Source organism: Oncorhynchus nerka, linkage group LG13 (assembly GCF_034236695.1).
Source record: "Oncorhynchus nerka isolate Pitt River linkage group LG13, Oner_Uvic_2.0, whole genome shotgun sequence".
NCBI classification, from domain to species: Eukaryota; Metazoa; Chordata; class Actinopteri; order Salmoniformes; family Salmonidae; genus Oncorhynchus; species Oncorhynchus nerka.
The window spans coordinates 27,653,769-27,678,993 of NC_088408.1; the positions used below are offsets into that span (position 1 = coordinate 27,653,769).

The 25,225-nt window shown below is 43.4% G+C and overlaps 1 protein-coding gene across 6 annotated transcripts; it reads left to right on the plus strand.

The window, feature by feature from the left end:
• The first annotated feature begins 979 nt into the window (after positions 1–979).
• On the plus strand, positions 980–25,225 carry esr1 (estrogen receptor 1). Of its 6 annotated transcripts, none has more exons than XM_029676448.2 (10): positions 980–1,121; positions 2,025–2,347; positions 4,265–4,485; positions 13,090–13,206; positions 14,084–14,283; positions 14,492–14,645; positions 20,960–21,098; positions 22,298–22,431; positions 23,065–23,248; positions 23,647–25,225. In XM_029676448.2, the coding sequence occupies exons 2-10, from the start codon at positions 2,049–2,051 to the stop codon at positions 23,921–23,923; spliced, it is 1,725 nt and encodes a 574-aa protein (XP_029532308.2). In that variant the 5' UTR covers positions 980–1,121; positions 2,025–2,048; the 3' UTR covers positions 23,924–25,225. The 6 variants fall into 6 exon arrangements, with proteins under 6 accessions (XP_029532308.2, XP_029532307.2, XP_029532306.2 ...); XM_029676447.2 differs by having other exon boundaries at positions 981–1,121; positions 1,925–2,347; XM_029676446.2 differs by having other exon boundaries at positions 981–1,121; positions 1,929–2,347.

Here is a 25,225-nt window from a genome sequence, read left to right on the forward strand (position 1 = left end):
TTTAGCACTTGACATCACATGTTTGAATCTGGGCTGTTTACTGAGTGAAGAGACCTAGAGAGTGGAGCTTCTCTAGGCAGCAGGTCAAACAGGAGGCCATTTTCTCCCAGTTTGCAGAGATAGAGGTTAATGAACCATCACTTTAATGGGAAAGTTTACTTTCCCCCATAAAATCCAGCTGTCAATTTGTCAAGAAAGTTTGAAAAAATCTGAATCCCCAGTATGATCTCACTGAATTGTTTGTGGAAATGAAGACGCTCATCTTCATACTGTAATATGGGGAGCTGATCTGTCCATTTTTATGTACTGAGAATTCTTGCACATGTTGAGGACTGGAAATACTAGTAGTCTTAAGTTAGTAATAACAGTGTTGTGCTAGGCACACCCTGCATTTCAACAAGTGACACCGTTATTCCTTTAGAGAAACAGAGTTATCTTCCAGTGTAGGTTGAAGGTCAAGAGTTGTCCTTGTATGCCCTTGAAACTTACCTAAAGGAATGGGGAAGACATTAAATTACTTTTCAAACATTGGTTGAATTTCATCATGATGCAGCATGTACTTGAAACCCCTTTGTTTGCTGCTTTGGCAGGATAATAGTTTATATTTGATCAGTGAATATCGTTGATAAGGTATTCCTCTTGAAAGGCCCAATGATAGCAAGAAAATGTACTTTAAATTAGTAGCTTTTCCTTGGTCACAGTAGGGAGTGATTTAGTCAGTGTAGTTTGGTGATCGTACTGCAATGCTGTATTCTGTTTTCCTGTATAGATTTAGGCTATGAAAAAGTGTAACATATAAGAACATGCATTGCCTGATGTCTGAATCCTCTCATCTTTTCCCCACTGGGAGTTGCATAATGTTGGCATCAGAAGGGTGTTGACCTCACATTCTGTTTGCTGTGTCATGTTGACCTGCTCTAGAGATACACTATCAATATCGATCCGGCTGCGTTCATTTGTTTCTACCTTTTTTAAATCTCTTTTTTTCTCATTGTGATGCGAAGGCAGATCTCAGAAAGAGGGATGAGAGTGAGAGGACAGGGAGAAAGAGGAACCACTCAACACAACAATGCTCATGATTAGACCCAAAGAGCTGAATATTGATCCATAACGTCATTAAGGTAAGTACTGTATATATGACGTCTTTGTGTGTATTTCATGTAATGGGTTCCTATTTTATTGCTTCCTTCTCGTGGAATTGTTTTGTATAATTTTGCCATATTTGCACATAAATCCACTGATAGACACATTTAATAATGATTTAACTTCTTAGAAGAGTGAGTCAGAAAGGAGTGATATTCTGGGCCACAGCAGTACATGTAACTAAATGACTGATAAGCATTCAGAGAGGAAGTCACACCAGGGTGTAACTCTTTGGAGCCTAGCAGCGTCCTCTAAAAGCTTTTCAGGGAAGAGAAAAATAAGCTGCATTTTAGAAGAAAATGTAAGGGGACAGGGGAGTTGTTGGAGTGGTTGCCTCTTTCTTTCGTTCTCTCACTCTCTTTCTCTCTCTTGCTCTATCTCAAAAATATGTCACTTGTTGTCCTTTCCTCCATCCCTCTCTCCCACAGCAGTGTCGATAGTTAAGGGAAAAGAGAAAAGCTCTGCCTCTCAAAAATAAGTGGGAGGGAGGAATGTTTTTGGGCTGTCTCCAGGCGGAACCTGGGAGGGAAAGAGAAAGCAAGGAGGGACATAAAGAGAGAGAGAGAACCTAGTGAATGCCTCTTCCCTTCCTCTTCAGCCCAACAGCCAGTATTGAGTTGCTTAGCACAGGCTGTTAAGGAAGAAACAGAGCAAGAGAGGGACGAGAGAAAAGAGAGAGAGAAGACAGAACAGAGCCCTTCTCCCCTCCCACCCCTTAGTGAGCCAGTCTAAACCAAGCTGCTTGTCACTGCTGTTGTTCTGTGAATGTGATGCTGGTCAGACAGTCCCATACGCAGATTTCCAAACCTCTCGGAGCTCCTCTCAGATCCCGAACGACCCTGGAGAGCCACTTCATCTCCCCCCCAAAACTCTCACCACAGCAGCCGACCACCCCCAACAGCAACATGTACCCTGAGGAGACACGCGGAGGTGGTGGGGTGGCCACCTTTAACTACCTGGACGGAGGGTATGACTACACAGCCCCTGCCCAAGGCCCGGCCCCCCTCTATTACTCCACCACCCCCCAGGATGCCCACGGACCCCCTTCGGATGGCAGCATGCAGTCCCTGGGCAGCAGTCCCACCGGCCCACTGGTGTTTGTGTCCTCCAGCCCCCAGCTCAGCCCCTTCCTCCACCCCCCAAGCCACCATGGTCTCCCCAGCCAGTCATACTACCTGGAGACCTCGTCCACACCCTTATACAGGTGAGTGATCTAAGCTGTCGTTGAGCCTTAGTATATGGGAATCAGCTGTTCTGGCTGCACATGTCTTGTTGTAATGTAATTAGATGAGTGTGAGAGAGAGAGTGAGATCAGTGATGTGATGTTTATTTGATCATTGTTATTTGGACAGTGTATGTTGCTGACTATGGAGTATCTTTCAACAGCTGTCATGTCCCTGTAAGTCTGGTACACCAGACCACTGATTATGTCATTATGACAGAGCATTTCAATAAAGATATGGCATGTCCTGACCCATATGATATTTTTGCTCAGAGAGAGAGAGTGATAACCTACATTGAGTGAATATATACTGTAGATATAGAGGTTTGGGCTTTTTTTTATTGTTGCCTTCATTGTTTGACTGTTTTTATCCCACATTAACAGTAATATTTATTTCAGTCTTTAGGGGATACCATTTTGTTATTTTGCTCTGTGTACTTTTGTTTCTCTAGCATCTTTTTAGTAGATTGTCTGGCCAACAAATAATGATAGTCACCCAAAATAGACTCTTTAAAACTAAACATATACCCAGGACTTAGTTTTATTACATATTTAGTCCTCAAAGTTGGGTATTATGCTCATTATATAAATACTGTATATGTGACATTACTGTACTAGGTTATCGTCATTAAAAATGAAAGATCATTAATTCATTATCAGAAGAGAAATATTTAGGCTATTGTGAGCGTTTATAAAGCCGTAGCAACGGAGCTTTAATCCCTCCGATTAACGACTTTGCTGGAGACCTTGAGAAAAGAACAATATGTAAGAACAACAGAAGTACACACGCACATTTCATTTTCAGAATGAGATGGACACAGGTCTAGTTGTTCAGGGATAGCAGATTCATCTAAGATGCTGCTGTTAGCTATAATTGGCCCAATTTGTCCTTTGAGGGATTGAAAGGTTCAATGGTGTGAACCTCTATTACACTTTTCACTCTCTATTGAATCAGAAAAGATCATTGTCTGACAGTTGTGAGATTTTTATCAGAGAAATTGATGTTGGTTGTTCCATGTTTTCAAAGCACTTAGATTGAAACCAAGGCAGAGGTCATTAGAGAAGTATGCTTTTAAAGACAACCAGCACACTATTAAAAGGAGAAAACCAATTCAATCGTATTTATTTTATGTTGCCCAAAAGGCACATTTGAATTAACGAGTTTGTAAAAAAGCTTTCAGTGCTGTCATCTTGAAAAAATTATGTCACAAAGTACAACTCCAGGTTGACTCATCCAGAGAGGCGAAGCGAGAGGTTTCCACGAAAAATAAGACCATAATTTATGGATTTTTTTTATGGAAGTAAATAAAAAATGTTTTATTGCTAATTTGCTTTGTGAGGCTCATTTATCTCATATAAGTTACGTAATGGTTAGGTTGTTACGAATGCACTGATATAAGTGGCATTTCGGCAATTAAAAAAACAATGACTTTATATTGGAGTTGTGCCCTTTGTCATGAGATAGATAGAGAACTCATCATGGATATAACCCATTTTAACATTGTCATTGGCATGGAGGGCTTCCACCAATTTAATATAGTCAACTTGGTGGGGATTCATGAGTTGGGAGCAATCAGCCAATGATGAAGAAAATTGACTACTTTAAAATGGAGATACCCTCAATGGTACTGCCCATACTGTCACAGACGCTATAATGGGTACAGATACAAAGATGAGTCCTCTATCTATCTCCATGACCTGTTGTTCACACACATATCTGCCCTCTAATTGGCTTGAATGGTCCCATCTGATTTCGCCTCCTCCCGCCTGCCTTCCATCTTTGAGGACATGTACTGTATTTCCATTGTTGGAGCGGTCAATGAACTATCTTGTCAATATATTTGACAATCTTTGACTCATCCCAGCAAAGACAATCATCTGACAAACCCTGTGTTGCAGGTCGAGTGTGGTAACCAATCAGCTGTCAGCGTCAGAGGAGAAGCTCTGCATCGCCTCCGATAGGCAGCAGTCGTACAGTGCAGCAGGGTCAGGGGTCAGGGTGTTTGAGATGGCCAACGAGACGAGGTACTGTGCGGTCTGCAGCGACTTTGCCTCTGGGTACCACTACGGAGTTTGGTCCTGCGAGGGCTGCAAAGCCTTCTTCAAAAGGAGCATCCAAGGTAAGCCTCTTCTCATCCCTACTACTATATCCCACTCCACTTCCCAACATCTGTGTCAATGCAATGTGTGTGTGTGTGCGCATGTGTGCGCATGTGTGTGGTCATGCATCTGTGTGTATGTGTGTGCGTGCATCTCTGTGCGTGTGTGTGTGTGTGGCTCCTAACAAGCTTTGTAAGGTCAATTTACAGTATATCTGGCCAAGTCACTTATATGTGAATTAAATTTGTAGCCTGCCTGGAACCATATTGGGAGTATGTAGGAGGCCGTTGGTTGAAATTTTCCTGGAGAATCTGATGTTCTCATTGGTTCTGCTTCCTTTGACACTTGCAAATCACGAGCCAATCACCACAGATTTTTTTTTTCTTATCCAAAGCATATCATTGGTGCCACATGGGGATGGAGTGGGGAAAGACAGCGCATGTCAGTATGGAGCACAGTTCACAATAGAGTACCACAGTATGAGTCATACTACACATGAAACCTGTCAAACAAGGAAACGGTTCCAATTGTTTTTCCACCATTATTTTTTAGAAACATTTAAAATAAGGGCTGTGTTTTGGGACATTTTGATAACCGTGTAAATCTCAAGACTGCTGAATCATCTGGATTAACTATCTAATGTTTGCTCAATTTAGTAATTGAATGGTGGAAAAACTATTGGAACCATTTCCCTGCTTGACCGCTAGGTTTTATGGGTGTTTATGACACCTCCACTATGCATGTTTCATCTCACCAGCTGGTCACTTGTTTTCTTGTGACAGGTACATTTGTTGCAGCATAGCTAATGCCACTGTAATTATAGGCCTAATATATCTGAATAATATTGAGTATGGAGGGGGGATCATAGGTACACATACAATTTGGTGTCAAATGAAAGCTGGGAGTCTACAGTATATACAGTACCAGTCAAAAGTTTGGACACACCTACATGGACACACCTACACCTTCCATTTGTTTTTCTTTATTTTTACTATGTTCTAAATGGTAGAATAATAGTGAAGACATCACAACTATGAAATAACACATGGAATCATATAGTAACTGTCACGCCCTGACCTTAGAAATCCTTTTTATGTCTCTATTTGGTTTGGTCAGGGTGTGATTTGGGGTGGGTATTCTATGTTCTATTATTTGTATTTCTATGTTTTGGCCGGGGTAGGGTTCTCAATCAGGGACAGCTGTCGGTCGTTGTCTCTGATTGAGAACCATACTTAGGTAGCCCTTTTCCCACCTGTCTTTGTGGGAAGTTGTCTTTGTTTGTTGGCACTATAGCCTTTAGCGTCACGGTTGGTTTTTGGATAATTGTTTTTGTCGGCTTACACTCACCACGCTGCACGTTGGTCCAGTTCATTCGACAGCCGTGACAGTAACCAAAAAAGTGTTAAACAAATCAAAACATATTTGAGATTCTTCAAAGGGATTCGTCCCCCTTTGCCTTGATGACAGCTTTGCACACTCCTGGCATTCTCTCAACCAGCTTCATGACGTAGTCAGCTGGAATGCATTTTAATTAACAGGTGCGCCTTGTTAAAAGTTCATTTGTGGAATTTCTTTCCTTCTTAATGCATTTGAGCCAATCAGTTGTGTTGTGACAAGGTAGGGGTGGTATACAGATGATAGTCTCTCTCCTGTCATGGTTTTAAACGTTTTGAAATATCACAGTATCAATTTTACTGTAGATTTCTTTTATGCCTGTTACGTTACTGTAGACACGGTCATCTGAGCCATCCGATTGGCCAGCTGTAGACCTATAGTGCACTTGATATGCTCTCTGGCCCGCTGGAAAGGCTGAGTTTGTACCTTCAGACACATGAAATGGTTCAAAATGGCAACAGTTCGCCCACCTGGCGCAGGGCAGCTGAATCAGGTGCATCTATCGCCAACAGCCTGAGACAAATACAAAAAATAGGAACACAAGGCTTTATTGTTCGGTTTTTATAGAACTGTTTGTCGATAGACTAGGAATGCCTTGGGGATCGACCAGTTGGTGACCACTGCTCTAGAAAGTTGAATGAAATTAAATCTCGTGCTCCTCTCTGTTGGCTGATATACATTTTTTCTGTGCGGCAGTCCTGGGGGAGCTGCGCGGCAGTCCTGGGGGAGCTGCGCGGCAGTCTCTGGGCTATTACGCGCACCCCTACCAAGATGGGCTTGCCTGGTTTTGTGATAGGCTGAGCTGAGCTCATGCAAACTCATTCAAACGCTGTCATCAGTTAGACAGCCAAGATCATAGACAGCCAAGATCATAGACATCCAAGATTATAGACATCCGAGATCATAGACAGCAAGATTGCTGTAAAGGGTGCCTTTAAACATAGAAAGAGCACATTCTATGTTGTAACCTCACTCAAAACGTCCTATTTTTTGGGATGCTAAAACCATGATTTGGTCAAACAGTAAAGTGCATTATTCTCATGATTCCTGTAATGAAAGTGTCTGCTCTGCTACTGTGCATGTGTTCTTGTGGAGGCCTGCTACTGTGATGAGCGAAAATGTGTTCTATAACAATGTGTTCTGATCCTATAACACAGCTTTGGAAGCTTCATCCCCTTGTCCTTGTCCAAGAGAGGAGGGCCTCAGCTTTCTGTAGATTACATTTTTCTTTCTCCATATTCACCTCAATAGCAACTATTTTCCAACCAAGATACTTGACATGGCTTTGAGATGTGGAGCGGTGCATGTGCACAATTTGCACCGGTCATTGAGAGGGCATTTGCCTATTAGGTCTGCAAAGTTTTCTTAGGACATTGAATTTACTGTTAGATGAATACATGGCTACTAGCAGTGGCTATTATATTTAGAGTTAAATGTAATGTGTTTTGAGTTTCCACTTTCTCAGGTATGGAACCCCAAATGATTAGCCTATGATATTAGTTAGTGCCAGTGGCGCAACTTTGGTTTTGGAAGTGGGGGAGGACATCATTTTTAATTTTTTTTATCCAGTTGGATAAATACTCCAAATAGCCTACCCAAACGCTCAGAGGCGTCTGCATGGTCCTAAAGCACACCATTGGCACATTTTGTATCACATTCTATGATAAAACTGGGGGGTATAAAAATGCCATTTCATAATGTGGGGGGGACATGTCCCCCCGTCCCCAGTGAATATTGCGCCCCTGGTTACTGCACATGAAGATGTATGTAATTAATCTCTATTGAACCCCCCAAAAATCAGTCCTATTTTAACAGTAAAATATAGCAACTACACTCAGTGTACAAAACATTATGAACACATGCTCTTTCTGTAGCATGGACTGACCAGGTGAATCCTGGTGAATGTTTATTGATGTCACCTATTAAATCCAATTCCATTTTTAAGCCTTAAGACATGGATTGTGTATGTGTGCCATTCAGAGGGTGAATGGGCAAGACAAAAGATTGAAGTGCCTCAAAGGACGTCCAAACAATTTGGGCAGAATTGGAGTCAACATGGGCCATCATCCCTGTGGAACACATTCAACACATGTAGAGTCCATGCCATCTTGAATCATGCATTCCTGCTTGGATGTGTTAGATTAACTCATGTATTTATTTTCCTCAGTAGTACAGTATATGTATTATACTTCTTAATAAAGCACTATGAATTACTTTATAAGATGATTACTCATGATTTTGGCTCGACCAAATCAATGGCTGTTGCCACCAAATGTAAAAGTTAATGACACCACTGACACCAGGGAAAATGTTGGTCTGGGGCTCTGTGGAGTTGGCAGCACGCACTGTGATGTGGGCTGTTGTGGATAAAATGCCAAGGCCAAATTATTGTCCCAGTTCCAACCTGGGCTATAGCAGTTATTTATTCAGACCCATAACCATTCAATGCTCCATTCAAAGCCGTGTGCATATTCTAGTCGTATATTATTCAAGCATGTCATTAAAATTATGCAGAGAAGAACAACATAACATATTTTATGTAGGCCTTTCCTGCTGTCAAATGACCAAATCGCCCTCTAGTGGCCTCGTGGGTGGAATGATATTAATATTTTTCATATTTTTATTTTATGAGTTGATATATAAAACAACGCAAGATTCAAGACTTCGTGCTTTTCAGCTAAAATTATTATATAGAATTCTTGCCACCAACAAAATGTTGAATATTTGGGGCATAAAATCATTGAAGCTCTGCAGATTTTGTTGTGAGGATACAGAATCAATAGACAATTGATTTTGGTATTGCCCTCAGGTAGCCTGTTTCTGGTCTCAGGTTCAGGAATGGCTGAAAATGCATAGCATTGATATCAAATTGACCCTATAAATAGTTCTGTTAGGAGATCTGGAGAGACCGGGTCAGTCAATTACTAATATACTAATACTTTTAGTAAAATTATTTATCTTCAACTCACAATCTGTGGATTCTATTCGATTAGATAGATTGAAATTGTACATTAAACATCACCGCATAGTTGAAAGATATGTGTTGCATAGAAACCCGAAGTGGGTGGCCAGCAGAGATAGATGGGATGGGCTGAGGGAAGCTGAGGGTGGCCAGCAGAGATAGATGGGATGGGCTGAGGTCGCTCTGGATAAGAGCGTCTGCTAAATGACTTAAATGTAATGTAAATGGAAGCTGAGGGTGGCCAGCAGAGATAGATGGGATGGGCTGAGGGAAGCTGAGGGTGGCCAGCAGAGATAGATGGGATGGGCTGAGGGAAGCTGAGGGTGGCCAGCAGAGATAGATGGGATGGGCTGAGGGAAGCTGAGGGTGGCCAGCAGAGATAGATGGGATGGGCTGAGGGGCTGAGGGTGGCCAGCAGAGATAGATGGGATGGGCTGAGGGAAGCTGGTGGCCAGCAGAGATAGATGGGATGGGCTGAGGGAAGCTGAGGGTGGCCAGCAGAGATAGATGGGATGGGCTGAGGGAAGCTGAGGGTGGCCAGCAGAGATAGATGGGATGGGCTGAGGGAAGCTGAGGGTGGCCAGCAGAGATAGATGGGATGGGCTGAGGGAAGCTGAGGGTGGCCAGCAGAGATAGATGGGATGGGCTGAGGGAAGCTGAGGGTGGCCAGCAGAGATAGATGGGATGGGCTGAGGGAAGCTGAGGGTGGCCAGCAGAGATAGATGGGATGGGCTGAGGTAAGCTGAGGGTGGCCAGCAGAGATAGATGGGATGGGCTGAGGGAAGCTGAGGGTGGCCAGCAGAGATAGATGGGATGGGCTGAGGGAAGCTGAGGGTGGCCAGCAGAGATAGATGGGATGGGCTGAGGGAAGCTGAGGGTGGCCAGCAGAGATAGATGGGATGGGCTGAGGTCGCTCTGGATAAGAGCGTCTGCTAAATGACTTAAATGTAATGTAAATGGAAGCTGAGGGTGGCCAGCAGAGATAGATGGGATGGGCTGAGGGAAGCTGAGGGTGGCCAGCAGAGATAGATGGGATGGGCTGAGGGAAGCTGAGGGTGGCCAGCAGAGATAGATGGGATGGGCTGAGGGAAGCTGAGGGTGGCCAGCAGAGATAGATGGGATGGGCTGAGGGAAGCTGAGGGTGGCCAGCAGAGATAGATGGGATGGGCTGAGGGTGGCCAGCAGAGATAGATGGGATGGGCTGAGGTAAGCTGAGGGTGGCCAGCAGAGATAGATGGGATGGGCTGAGGGAAGCTGAGGGTGGCCAGCAGAGATAGATGGGATGGGCTGAGGGAAGCTGAGGGTGGCCAGCAGAGATAGATGGGATGGGCTGAGGGAAGCTGAGGGTGGCCAGCAGAGATAGATGGGATGGGCTGAGGTCGCTCTGGATAAGAGCGTCTGCTAAATGACTTAAATGTAATGTAAATGGAAGCTGAGGGTGGCCAGCAGAGATAGATGGGATGGGCTGAGGGAAGCTGAGGGTGGCCAGCAGAGATAGATGGGATGGGCTGAGGGAAGCTGAGGGTGGCCAGCAGAGATAGATGGGATGGGCTGAGGGAAGCTGAGGGTGGCCAGCAGAGATAGATGGGATGGGCTGAGGGAAGCTGAGGGTGGCCAGCAGAGATAGATGGGATGGGCTGAGGGAAGCTGAGGGTGGCCAGCAGAGATAGATGGGATGGGCTGAGGGAAGCTGAGGGTGGCCAGCAGAGATAGATGGGATGGGCTGAGGGAAGCTGAGGGTTGGGATGTGGAATTGGAGACAAGTGGGAGTGGAGTTGCTGTGTGAAAGATAGAATGATGGTCAAAGATAAAAGTCAAAATAAATCATAATAAAAAGTACATTTGAATGACACTAAGTGGCAGTGTTTTTACAACTAATGCCGGTTTGCCTGAGGCTGATGCCGTGCAGGTGTTTGTACACATGCATATACACACACTCTCATTCAAATAAACACATACAAGATCACACACATACATGTAATAGTGCCAGACATGCACACAAACATAAACAGTTGGCATTACATTTAACATTTACATTTAAGTCATTTAGCAGACGCTCTTATCCAGAGCGACTTACAAATTGGTGCATTCACCTTATGACCTCCAGTGGAACAGTAGTGCATCTAAATCTTTTCAGGGGGAGGGGGGGTGAGAGGGATTACTTTATCCTATCCTAGGTATTCCTTAAAGAGGTGGGGTTTCAGGTGTCTCCGGAAGGTGGTGATTGACTCCGCTGTCCTGGCGTCGTGAGGGAGTTTGTTCCACCATTGGGGGGCCAGAGCAGCGAACAGTTTTGACTGGGCTGAGCGGGAACTGTACTTCCTCAGTGGTAGGGAGGCGAGCAGGCCAGAGGTGGATGAACGCAGTGCCCTTGTTTGGGTGTAGGGCCTGATCAGAGCCTGGAGGTACTGAGGTGCCGTTCCCCTCACAGCTCCGTAGGCAAGCACCATGGTCTTGTAGCGGATGCGAGCTTCAACTGGAAGCCAGTGGAGGGAGCGGAGGAGCGGGGTGACGTGAGAGAACTTGGGAAGGTTGAACACCAGACGGGCTGCGGCGTTCTGGATGAGTTGTAGGGGTTTAATGGCACAGGCAGGGAGCCCAGCCAACAGCGAGTTGCAGTAATCCAGACGGGAGATGACAAGTGCCTGGATTAGGACCTGCGCCGCTTCCTGTGTGAGGCAGGGTCGTACTCTGCGGATGTTGTAGAGCATGAACCTACCTGTTATGATTTTAGTTGTCCTTGATGTCCTTTGTTTTAAATGTGTTATTTTGTTTTATTATTTTCTTGAGTTGTTGTTTGCTGTTTTCTTCTGTCTTTTCCTTTTTGTTCTCTTTAGTTCATTCTCTTGGTTGTTGGTGCATTGGGGTGTTCTTGGGGGTGGGGAATGGAATTCGTTGTATTTTTTATTTTTCTTCCTGTGGGAGGGGTCTCTAATGGTTGAGGGACAGCTATTGGGGAACTGTGGGGGGGATCTTGGAGAGTTCGGTTTCATGTTTTTTGGCCTGGTGGTAGATCTGTCAACGTGCCCTTGAGCAGGGCATTGACCCTGGATGCTTCTGTGTGTCGCTCTGAATGGGAGTCTGTTGGATGACTGGTATGATGTAGTTATTGAGCGGCTTTATTGCAAGTATTTTGTATGTTTCGAATATTCAATAAATAATAATTTAAATATATATAAAAAAAAAAAAAATCATAATTAATAAATGTTATTTTAAAAGATCTACCAAAAATCTGGTGTTTCTATGTCAAACGGTTTTGTTATAGTTGAGTCTTCTGTGTTGTTTATAAAGTGTAATATTGGGATGCAAACTCTAAATTGAATACATTTAAACACAATACGTTTTTTGCGTTTAGGCTCATAAAATGTCTAGGGCTCATCAGGCTAAGGTAGCATCAGGCTTGAATTTTTAACCGACATATTTAGTTCCAATCCATCAGGGCCACATCAAAGCTAGTTGTCATGGAGCGGGGGTATTCTAATGAGTCTGGGGGTGTCTGGACCAAGTCTGGTTCACTTTAATAGGACCGTACCTACATACAGAGAGAAGAACTTTGAGGTGTAACTGTCATTTACCAGGACCACTTTAGTGCTATTGCTAATGGTGGGCTTACACTGGGTGTAGAGAAAGAACACTAGTCAAAAGACAACAGAACGACAGAAAGGGAGTGTCTTGTATAGTAGGTCGTATGACATAAACACCACAGTTTCATCAATACTGAAAGTGAACATGTTTTAAAACCATAACCTAATGTTCTTTCAGTCTAAAGATAAAGTGCAATATGTTGTCCTGGGTAACTGAGTTAATTTGACCTTGTAAGGAAGAGGAATCTGAAATGACATACAAAATATTTCGAGGGGATGGTGGACATCCCACAGCAAAATGCACATAATCAGAACGCAGCTGGTCTCCATGGTAATCATCCATTTGAATTCCCTCTATGCCAGAGATACATGAAAAATAAACATGTAAGGTTCTTGTGATTGGAATGGGAATCAGTCTAAAGATAAAGTGCAATATGTTGTCCTGGGTAACTGAGTTAATTTGACCTTGTAAGGAAGAGGAATCTGAAATGACATACAATATATTTCGAGGGGATGGTGGACATCCCACAGCAAAATGCACATAATCAGAACGCAGCTGGTCTCCATGGTAATCATCCATTTTAATTCCCTCTATGCCAGAGATACATGAAAAATAAACATGTGCGGCAGTCCTTGTGATTGGAATGGGGGGTCTCAGCCCAGTTTTTTAAATTTGATTTCAGGTCACAATGACTACATGTGCCCTGCGACTAACCAGTGTACAATGGACAGGAATCGTAGGAAGAGCTGCCAGGCATGCCGCCTCAGAAAGTGTTATGAAGTGGGGATGGTGAAAGGAGGTGAGTAAGGGAACACAGTGGTACTCACAATGGACACCCAATGTAGCACTAATGCAATTCTACAAAATACACAACATGCACAGCAGATTTGTAAAACATGTAATAGCACATTATCCAAACATGGAGGCCTTCAGCATAGTTTATTCATTTCTCACAAGCGTGGGGACTCTAAATAAATCAATCCATGTTCGATTTTTGGTTTCACTGAGTCTCCGTTTGGATATCTGGTAAGAATTAGGCTGGGGAAATGTTAGCTAATTTGAGGCTAATGATCATCTTTATTCTAATTCCCTCATGTATTAGATGATCAGAACATTTTGCTAGTGGATTTTTCTCTTTACTCATATAGTAAGTAGCCTGTCCTACTCCAGACCAAAAGCATGTGACTTGTCTGATAATCAATCAATGTGATTTTGTTTGACTGAATCTCTGTCTGTGTATTTGGTTAATTGATCTCTGGCTGGACAAGTGGAAGTGGTAGATCATTTATTAGTTTGCTTATCTTTCACTGATTAGAAACATTTAGCATTCAATAGTGTTGTGAAGCTGGTTGAGAGAATGCTAAGAGTGTGCCACGTTGTCATCAAGGCAAAGGGTTTGAAGAATCTCAAATGTAAAATATATTTGGATTTGTTTAACACTTTTTTCCCCTTGGTTACTACATGATTCCATATGTGTATTTCATAGTTTTGATGTCTTCACTATTATCTACAATGTAGAATATACTAAAAATAAGGAAAAACCCTGGAATGATTAGGTGTGTCCAAACTTTTGACAGGTACTGTATGTATATGTTTGTGTGTGTGTGTGTGTGTGTGTGTGTTTGTGTGTGTGTGTGTACGTGCTTGTTCTTTACTAACTCTACTCTATACCCCAGGCTTGCGTAAGGACCGCGGTGGGCGGCTTCTCAGGAAGGATAAGCGGTATTGGGGCCCTGCTGGTGACAGAGAGAAACCCTACGGTGACCTGGAGCACAGGGCAGCGCCCCCTCAGGACGGGGGTAGGAACAGCAGCAGCAGCAGTCTCAATGGAGGTGGAGTATGGCGTGGGACCAGAATCACCATGCCTCCTGAACAGGTCTGAACATGTCATAGATCTCTAAGCAACAGCAGTAAAGAAGTCAGTTAGTATAAATAAATATGTATGTGGAAACACAAAGTAACACACAAATTATTATTACACTTACTCACATACATACTCCAGGGGTACAATTGGAATGGAATGGGTGGTTCCCCCCCCGCTGATCTTTTCTAACTCTGTCATAACCTCCTGCTCTTCCCCCAAGTTGCTGTTCCTGCTGCAGGGGGCAGAGCCTCCGGCCCTGTGTTCTCGTCAGAAGGTGGCCCGCCCCTACACAGAGGTCACCATGATGACCCTGCTCACCAGCATGGCTGACAAGGAGCTGGTGCACATGATCGCTTGGGCTAAGAAAGTACCAGGCAAGAACCTAACACGGCACAGAAATGATAGATGATGTCACATACTGTCATTACAAACTTAAAAAATACACCAGCTAGATTTTTACTAGCCAGATAGGTAAAATCACTCCAACAAGGCTTGAATAGGACTCATTTTCTCTCTCACACACACACACACACACACACACACACAAAGCAGACCCCTACGCACTCGGTATGTGTCCTAGACTATGGCCTTGTCTAATCACAGGGCTGCTTACGCAACCTCTCTCCTCCTGTGGTGTCAGGCCTTGGTAGTGGCAGTGACCGGGTGCTGATGTCTCGCACACACACACGCTTTCAAAATAGGGGCGCCAACGTGTGGTTTTGCACCGCCACTTATTAACCAGAAAATTATGATGATCCATTGGGTAATTTGTCATTTTAAAAGTTCATATGAATAAATAAAAATAGTTCTGTAAATTTTATGTTTGCGTTTTACACCCCCTCCCCCATCACCTCAAGATAAATGGCGTTGACCACTTGAAAGTTTGCTTTGCTCCCTTGTCATTGTGTTGGTTCAGTGCAGTTAAAAAGCACTAGTTACACCACTGGTGTTTAAAATGAAGACACCTGCAAAATATCATTGTTTATCTATTTTGTTGCGCTGTTGTTACATTTGTATCGTTGTTTCATGTCCAATGGTGTTGTCACATATCATTTGAGCTGCATGAACCACAAGACAATTCATTGTATCATTTCACTTTGCCTGTTAGAACCCAGATGAGAACGGGCATGTCTGATTGGGCTAGCTGTAGCTCAGCCTCTGACTCGGAGTAACCTTTCATCAGCCTACCAAAGGTTCAAAGGTTGCACCTTAGCAGAAAACTGCATGTCCGGTAGCTCGCAGGCTGTCAATGAGTAGCTCGCAAGTAGAGTGAAAAATATACATCTGTTAAATAATCCACCCCAAGCTGTTCACCGGCATTTAACACCATTTGCATTTTTACCATCTGTTTTCCCAACTTCAATCGGTTAAATCACATTGTTAAAATGTTTTATTTTATTTGCAAAAGTAACAGTCCTGTCCAAGCCCCATTTGCCTGGCCGCCTAGCCAAATGCTAGGCCACGCACACGGACCTTAGTTTCTTCTCAGCAATGAGTCTGGATCTAATTACCTTTCTGACCCTCCACCAGATGCGAACACATTCGGAGCTGTCTGATTGGTCCAGAATCTGATGCGTTGGGCCAGAGCCAGAACACATGTGGGTAAAGTGGTAGTTTGGAAATTAGTCAATGGCTTTGATACTGTAATTGGTTAGAGATGACACAATCAATGATGACTTTGTTTTTTACAACGCCCCTTGTGCCCCACATCACCACAAACTACTTCAATGATGGCAGTCTCAGACTAAAGTGTGTAGCAATTAGCGAACTACAGAGCAGCTGAAGAATTGAGTGTGTCATCAGGCTAGAACCCCATGTCCGCTTCGCAGTTACAATGTAGTCAAGCTGTGTCTGTGTGTGCCAAATGAAAAAGCACAGGATATTTGTATCTTAGTAAAACAGCTCTGGATTGGTAAGTAATATCGACCAAATAAGCTATTTATACCCTGTTTTTATCAAATATGTATGCTGCTGAGACAAGTCAATTAAAAAAGAAATATGTCAACAGTGCAACAACGGGCGCCAAAAAAAGTCAATGTCTGAGGAAAAGCTGAACAGTCAATTAGTGTGATTGCTGAGATTACACTTTTATTGTTCCTCATACTTTTCATGATGATTCTGTTTCTTTACAATGTGTTGTCAAATATGTAACTTGTGGTTGTTGTTCCAAAGGACACTATAAACAGAATGGCAATTTTAAAAAATATTGGAAAATAATTTATAGTAGCCTGCAGACTACAGATTTGTTCAAATGTAAAACACTTTTATTTTATCTCATCTTAAAAATGCAAGATTCTCAAGGTAGGCTCCAGAAGACTGATTTTTTTTAACCAAAATGCAGTTACATTGTGAATGCATTGCTGTTTCTGTTCATAAAATGTGGCCTACACAATAACAAAATATGCAGGCTGTATATGAGTTGCTTGCAATTTCTTTGGGGGGTATGAAGTAACTTTTATGAAAGAAAAGGTTGGAGACCCTGGCTCTAGTCCAAACTGTTCAAATATGACCCATCAATTAATTTCTATTGCAGATTTGGGGCCGTAATTTATGGATATAGCTGCCAAACAAATACAAATTTGATAAAATTTCAGACCTGCCAATTCATTATTGGGGGTGGAATTTTCAGGGAAGGGAAGAGATTAGTAATCTAGTAATTAAAACACACCTTTTCAATATAATTTATTGTTCCTAACCCTCAGAAAAATTGTTGTGTTCTGTTCACAAATATGTTAAGAAAGTGTGTAGAAAGAAAATGCATCCCCCCCCGAGCAAGTTGAAGAGACTAAACTTTTTGGTGTCACCTTAGACTGGAAATTGTCATCATGGTCAACGCATATTGATTCAATTGTTGTAAAGATGGAAATAGGTATGTCTGTAATAAAGAGATTCTCTGCATTTTTAACACCACTCTCAAACATGTCCTGCAAGCCCTAGTTTTATCGAATCTTGATTATTGCCTGGTCATATGGTCAGGTGTTGCAAAGAATGACCTAGGAAAGCTGCAGCTGGCCCAGAATAGAGTGGCACGTCTTCAATGCACACAGAGGGCCAATGTCAACAGTATGCATGTCAGTCTTTCCTGGCTCAAAGTATAGAGTAGCGATTGACTGCAATCACTCCCTTGTTTTTATGAGAAATAATATTGTGCTGAAAGCTCCAATATGTTGGTATAGTCAACTGAAATACAGCTCTAAAATACATGCATACTATACCTGACATGCAGCACTAAAATACATGCATACTATACCTGACATGCAGCGCTAAAATACATGCATACTATACCTGACATGCAGCTCTAAAATACATGCATACTATACCTGACATGCAGCACTAAAATACATGCATACTATACCTGACATGCAGCACTAAAATACATGCATACTATACCTGACATGCAGCTCTAAAATACATGCATACTATACCTGACATGCAGCGCTAAAATACATGCATACTATACCTGACATGCAGCGCTAAAATACATGCATACTATACCTGACATGCAGCGCTAAAATACATGCATACTATACCTGACATGCAGCGCTAAAATACATGCATACTATACCTGACATGCAGCACTAAAATACATGCATACTAAACATGCACTAAAATACATGCATACTATACCTGACATGCAGCTCTAAAATACATGCATACTATACCTGACATGCAGCGCTAAAATACATGCATACTATACCTGACATGCAGCTCTAAAATACATGCATACTATACCTGACATGCAGCGCTAAAATACATGCATACTATACCTGACATGCAGCGCTAAAATACATGCATACTATACCTGACATGCAGCACTAAAATACATGCATACTATACCTGACATGCAGCACTAAAATACATGCATACTATACCTGACATACAGCTCTAAAATACATGCATACTATACCTGACATGCAGCGCTAAAATACATGCATACTATACCTGACATGCAGCTCTAAAATACATGCATACTATACCTGACATGCAGCGCTAAAATACATGCATACTATACCTGACATGCAGCACTAAAATACATGCATACTATACCTGACATGCAGCTCTAAAATACATGCATACTATACCTGACATGCAGCGCTAAAATACATGCATACTATACCTGACATACAGCTCTAAAATACATGCATACTATACCTGACATGCAGCGCTAAAATACATGCATACTATACCTGACATGCAGCACTAAAATACATGCATACTATACCTGACATGCGATCAGGGGTCTCTTCGCAGCCCCCAAGTTCATAGTGGGTTTTGGGCAGCGAACAGCACTGTATAGAGAAATGGTGGCATGGAACAGTCTTCTATCGCAGACATGCTCAAGCAAACAGCAAGATGAGCCTTAAAAGACAAATCAAGCTGCACATCACGGCAAAACTGCCTCAGAGTCCTGCATTTTCTTGAAACAGTTGGTTTTGGATAAAATGTGTACATAGTCTATGTTCTAGTCTCTTTAATTATTTTGTAGTGTATTATGCTTGTATATTTTTGGACCCCACAAAGAATAGCTGAGGCTCATGCACATTTTCACATTTCAGCAGACACTCTTATCCAAAGTGACTTACATTTTCATACTGGTCCCCCATGGGAATTGAACCCACAACGCTGGCATTGCAAGCCCCATGCTCTACCAACTGAGCCACAAGGGACCATGCACAGCTAATGGGGATCCAAATAAACTAAATACACACGCTCACACAACACACACACACGCTCACCTCCCCCCAACGCTGTCTAAGTCAACACGGATGTTGTTATGCTGTTCCAGTGTGCGTCACTAAGAGCCTGAAAGCACACAGTTTTAATTGCAGGAGTATTTAGCCAGGTACAGAGAGGACCAATGGAAGTGATTGGGATGTAATTGGATATGAATTAGGACAGCTGAGTGGTGGTGATAAGGACCCGTGCCAGAACAGAGATTGCAGTTTGGCCAATTCACAATGGTTGTGTGGCAAGGTTGGAAGAAGTTTAATGCTTAGCATTTATCTTAAAAAGTTCAAATCGCAGTGCTAGCTGTGCCACCAGAGACTCTGGGTTTGAGCCCAGGCTCTGACGCAGCCGGTTGCGACCAGGAGGTCCATGGGGCGGCACACAATTGGCCCAGCGTCGTCTGGGTTAGGGAGGGCTTGGCTGGAAGGGATATCCTTGTCTCATCGCGCACTAGTGACTCCTGTGGCGGGCCGGGCGCAGTGCACGCTAACCAGGTCACCAGGTGCACAGTGTTTCCTCCGACACATTGGTGCTGCTGGCTTCCTGGTTGGATGCGCGCTGTGTTAAGAAGCAGTGCGGCTTGGTTGGGTTGTGTTTCGGAGGACGCATGCTTTCGACCTTCGTCTCTCCCGAGCCCGTATGGGAGTTGTCACGATGAGACAAGATAGTAGCTACTAACAATTGGATACCACGAAATTGGGGAGAAAAGGGTAAAAATGCAAAAATAAAAAAAGTTTAGATCAAGATTTATTTAGATTTTATTTGATTTGTTTCTCTTTTAGGCCTGCAAGGAAAGCCACAAGTATCACATGATGAAATATATATTGATACGCTTCAACCACAGTGGTCCAGTCAATCACAGATTATACTCACAGAGTTTCTAAACCCAGAGGTGCAACATCGCAAGACTTCCGGGAACACTCACCAAACCGACCAAACAGACTAGGCTGAGGTTGGGTTTTGAGAAGTCAATGAGAGAAGTGAAAAATTCTTCCTTAGTTGTTAATTTTCCTCAAAATCTAACAGCACAACCTAGATTCAAGCCAATATCTTACATATATGAACATGTTATTACTCCAAACTCGTGAGACACGTTTTCATTTTTCTTCAAAAACAGCTTTATATCGAAGAAGTGCCTTTGATTTGACGCCATGCACATGCGTAGTTCAGTGCGAGACGACTGTTAGACCAGATAACGTGTTTCTGCGCCAACGTCTCCATGACATCGCCTACAAGTGTGATTGGGGATTTATTTTGGAGAAGCAGTTTCTGCCTATCTTCATGCTATACTGTCTTTGTTACACTGAAATGTCTAAATGTTATTCAAAGGAAACAATCACTTTCATTACATTGCAATTGCAGTGTGTTGCGGGACCTTCTTTCCTTTGAATGACAATTTGACTATTTCTATTAGATTAGTCATGGCCATCTCAAAGGATTTTAGTCAACTAGTGGTTAATGTATGGTTGATAGTGGGTTTATATTAGCCTGACGACTTACACAAAATTATTCTGCTGCTCTGTCGTTCACTTCATACAGTACTTAGTCTGACTGCCATCGTTGAAGTTGTTTGTGGTGGTGAGGGACACGAGGGGCATTGTACAAAACAAAGTAATCAGCGATTGGGTCCTCTATAACCAATTAGAGTATCAAAGCCAATGACACATTTTCAAGCTGTCGCTTTACCCACGTTTGTTCTGGCTCTGGCCCAACCCATCGGTTTCTGGACCAATCAGACATCTCCAAATGTGTTCGCATTTGGCGAAGGGTCGTGGAGGTACTCAGATCCAGACTCATTGCGGAGAAGAAATTAACATCTGTGTGCTTGGCGTAGCGTTTGGCCAGAACAAGGAGTCTGGGTAGCCAGTCAAAGGTTTGAGTGGACTGGTGGTTAATGTATGGTCGATAGTGGGTTATATATGGTTTGACCCCAGTGTGACCATGTCTCTGGTACTGGTAGGTTTCCAGGAGCTGTCTCTCCATGACCAGGTGCAGCTGCTGGAGAGTTCCTGGCTGGAGGTGCTGATGATCGGACTCATATGGCGGTCCATCCCCAGCCCTGGGAAACTCATCTTCGCCCAGGACCTCATACTGGACAGGTGTACACACACACACACACACACACACACACACACACACACACACACACACACACACACACACACACACATCAACATTGTAGATTTCCACTTCGTATCTTGTCAGTGTAGCTCTAAAGGTCACAATGAGTCTAATTATCATGTTCCCCTTGGAGAGAAAAACACACTGTCTCACCTGCACATGTCCTGGTCATTACACATTAAACTTGACAGAGAGGAGTGAAATTTAATTAAAGTGATGACTCTTGGGAGAGATGGAAAAAGCATGCGAGACTGTTAGAGAGAGGGAGGGAAGAGGGAGGGAGAGATGGGAAGAGAGAGAGGGGAGACACTGTTAGAGAGAGGGAGGGAAGAGAGGGAGGGAGGGAGAGATGGGAAGAGAGAGAGGGGAGACACTGTTAGAGAGAGGGGGGGAAGAGAGAGAGGGAGGGAGAGATGGGAAGACACTGTTAGAGGGGGAAGAGAGAGAGGGAGGGGAGAGAGAGAGAGGGAGACACTGTTAGAGAGAGGGAGGGAAGAGAGAGAGGGAGGGGGATGGGAAGAGAGGGGGAGACACTGTTAGAGAGAGGAGGGGGAAGAGAGAGAGGGAGAGATGGGGAGAGAGGGGAGACACTGTTAGAGAGGAGAGATGGGAGACACTGAGAGAGGGAGGGAGAGAGAGAGGGATGGGAGATGGGAGAGAGAGGGAGACACTGTTAGAGAGAGGGGAGGGAGAGATGGAAAGAGAGAGAGGGGGACAGAGAGAGACAGAGTATTTTGGACGCACAGCCTGTTCCCTCCATTTTCCCCACCATGTTCCAAGTAAACAAGTTACCTAGAAGCTGCTGCAGACCCAGGGGAAAGAGGGAGAGGAAGAAATGAAAGAAAGAGAGAGGAAGACGGACTGTTACTGTCTCTCTCTGATGTCTGTGATGTTCCCATTTGATCAGTGTTTTATTATAGAGCATTACCTCTGACACCAGGCCCTGAGCTAGCCACTAGAGTGTCCACAGCCATTTGACATGATTAGTAAATGGTGCAGGACTGGTTTGAAGGCTGTTGGAGTTAGGGGGCAGCTATTAAGCTAACTCTAAATGGCTGCTCTTCAGAAATACGGTATGATTTTATTGCTCTTCCCCTGAGCACCAACTATGTTCCAATGCTGCAGTCACTCAGGAGAGTTGCACAGTACTTGTCTCATTCCGACCTTTGACCTCCAGGAGTGAAGGGGACTGTGTGGAGGGTATGGCTGAGATCTTCGACATGCTCCTGGCCACTGTGTCTCGCTTCCGCATGCTTAAACTGAAGCCTGAGGAGTTTGTGTGCCTCAAAGCCATCATCTTGCTCAACTCTGGTGAGTGGCTGTGTTTATGTTTTATTACGAAGCTATTAATGGTGCTTTGTTTAGTATGTTTTCATGTTGTGATGTGGGTTCAACCCTGGATCCGGCATGGATGGGATTGAGAACATTACAAGTGTGTGACGCAAAGACGTGTTTTTCTCTTCATGAACATGGAGTAGTGACTAATGCATTCCACTCCCCGTTAGTAAATGTTGAAGGGTAAACTGTTTTTAGCAGTGGATCACAATATGCCACTCAAGTGCATTAGCTGTGAACAGAAGGATCCTAAGTCCTTCTTTGTCAATGTACCCCATAATTGTTACCATGCCAACTGTACCCTCCGTTCTATGTGTGTTGACAGAAAGAAAGTCCTCTGTTTGTTTTGAGACAGACTAATCTGTAAGAGACATAAATACCCCAGCTAGGGTTGCTGTTGCAGGTTTCTGTGTATGGCTACCTGTTGTTCTTATGGATTGCTGAGTTAGCAGTTGCTGCATTGAGAACATCAGGCTCTTCCCCTTCCTCTGTTTCTTCCTCTTCTTCTTCTTCTGTCTCTTTCTCTCAGTCTCTTATTTTTTTCCTACAAAATCTATTTTAGGTACAATAACCTCTCTCTCTCTCTCTCTCTCTCTCCTTCTCCTCTAGGTGCCTTCTCCTTCTGTTCTAACTCTGTGGAGTCCCTCCACAACAGCTCGGCAGTGGAAAGCATGCTGAACAACATCACCGACGCCCTCATCCACCACATCAGCCAGTCAGGAGCCTCTGTGCAGCAGCAGCCCAGACGGCAGGCCCAGCTCCTGCTCCTGCTCTCACACATCAGACATATGAGGTGAGGAGGGCGCACTATGTAGGGGAGGAGGGCACACTATGTAGGGGAGGAGGGCACTGTGCTTGTTTTCACACATCAGACATATGAGGTGAGGAGGGCACACTATGTAGGGGAGGAGGGCACACTATGTAGGGGAGGAGGGCACACTATGTAGGGGAGGAGGGCACTGTGCTTGTTTTCACACATCAGACACAAGATGAGGAGTTCACAGCACCCTAGACATGAGAGGGTACTCATTCCTGATGGAGGAAATTCACATTCTGAAAGTCAAGCGGCAGGTTCCACAAGAGGACATATTATCTGCCACCAGTATAATATTATCATCACCTATTTGGTTATTCCCATAGATGATATTTCTATGGCTATCCCTTCTCACTCCTCACCTATTCTCTATGTAGCAACAAAGGCATGGAGCACCTTTACAGCATAAAATGTAAGAACAAAGTTCCTCTGTACGACCTGCTCCTGGAGATGCTGGACGGTCACCGGCTCCAATCCCCAGGCAAAGTGGCCCAAGCTGGGGAACAGACCGAGGGCCCCTCTACCACCACTACCACCTCCACAGGCTCCAGCATAGGGCCGATGCAAGGCAGCCAGGATACCCACATCAGAAGCCCTGGTTCCGGGGTACTCCAGTATGGCTCCCCCAGCTCAGACCAGATGCCCATTCCGTGAGATACAGAAATAGTTATTTGTAGATACGGAAGATGTAAAAGTCCTATTACATACAGTATGTATAGAGAGAGATATTTTGAAATGTATGGAGGTAAGAATGGATAAAAAATATGCATTTATTAATGTGCATATTCATTACTTATTTGTTTGTAATTGAAGTGATTCATTTGCATTTGATAGATAGTCAAAATGATTTAGCAGCAATCTATTAAAAATTTAGAAATGTCACATTTTGTACTGGTACACAACGGACTGAAATGTACTCAGTCACACCAGGGATGTATTCACTAGGAACCAAAAGGAAGCAAACCAAACGAAACGGGGAGGGACTAGTACCTATATTTGTCCAATAGAAACACATTTTCGTTGCCTTTCACCATGTTTGCAACTTTTGAGTCAGTTCTCTTTTCTGTGGCTTTAGCAACAGTTTCACCTTTCTGCTGCTTTGCACCAAGTATTTAGCCATTGTGTGGAGCACTGTTAGCAGCAGAGTCACGTGATAGAGCAGCTAGTCTATGTAGGTCAATGCTTTATACCCTGTGTGGACACAAGCTGTGCCTTGACCAAAGTGCACTTCTCCAGGTAAGGGAAATGTGGGCATTGTATACCTTTTGTAGCTTAACATTGATGACAGCTTGTCATATTATTCTGAGACGGATGTATTCAAAACATTGAATATATACTTTTTTATGGTTATGGCGACAAATTCAAATATTCTGATATCAGGTGCCTTGTTTAGAAAATGTCATTGTTTAAATGTATCAATTTAAAAGCAGCCAACATTTCTGAAAGCTTGAATGTTCTGAGCAGTTCTAGTTCTAGTGTTTGAAGATATTTAAAAACAAATGACAAAATGTGATGTATTTCTGTTAATGTATTACTGCATTTTGTTCTAGAGTAAATATGTTTATAATCTATGTTGTGCAGAACACTTCACAGCATTTCAGTTGACTGACAACATATATGTTATCGACATTGTATATGATTAAAAACAGAAGTAAAATATTGGCCTCAAGCAATTTAGCCTTTTCTGTCGCTGTTATGTGGATATTTCTATGCTTACTTGAACAGATGAATGTTCATTTAATGTAATTGTATAATGTGAGTGTAAGGTAGACATCTGGAGATGATCAAATGCATTGCTCCTTCATTTGTTCTACCTGCTGATGAATCAGTCTGCTCTACAGTAGTCTACACACACCACACGTACAGGTGATGTATGTGATTTATGTTCATGCACAGCCCACCTTTCAACTGACTGTCATGTACCATGCATTGCTGTGAATAAAGACATTTAACGCA

What these genes read in the sequence shown, in the direction of transcription:
- esr1 (XM_029676443.2), top strand. Translation starts at nt 1,914, where the DNA reads ATGCTGGTCAGACAGTCCCATACGCAGATTTCCAAACCTCTCGGAGCT. An exon ending in CTTCAAAAGGAGCATCCAAG is followed by an intron (nt 4,486 to 13,089) that starts GTAAGCCTCTTC and finishes ATTTGATTTCAG; the next exon opens with GTCACAATGACTACATGTGC. An exon ending in TCACACATCAGACATATGAG is followed by an intron (nt 23,249 to 23,646) that starts GTGAGGAGGGCG and finishes TTCTCTATGTAG; the next exon opens with CAACAAAGGCATGGAGCACC.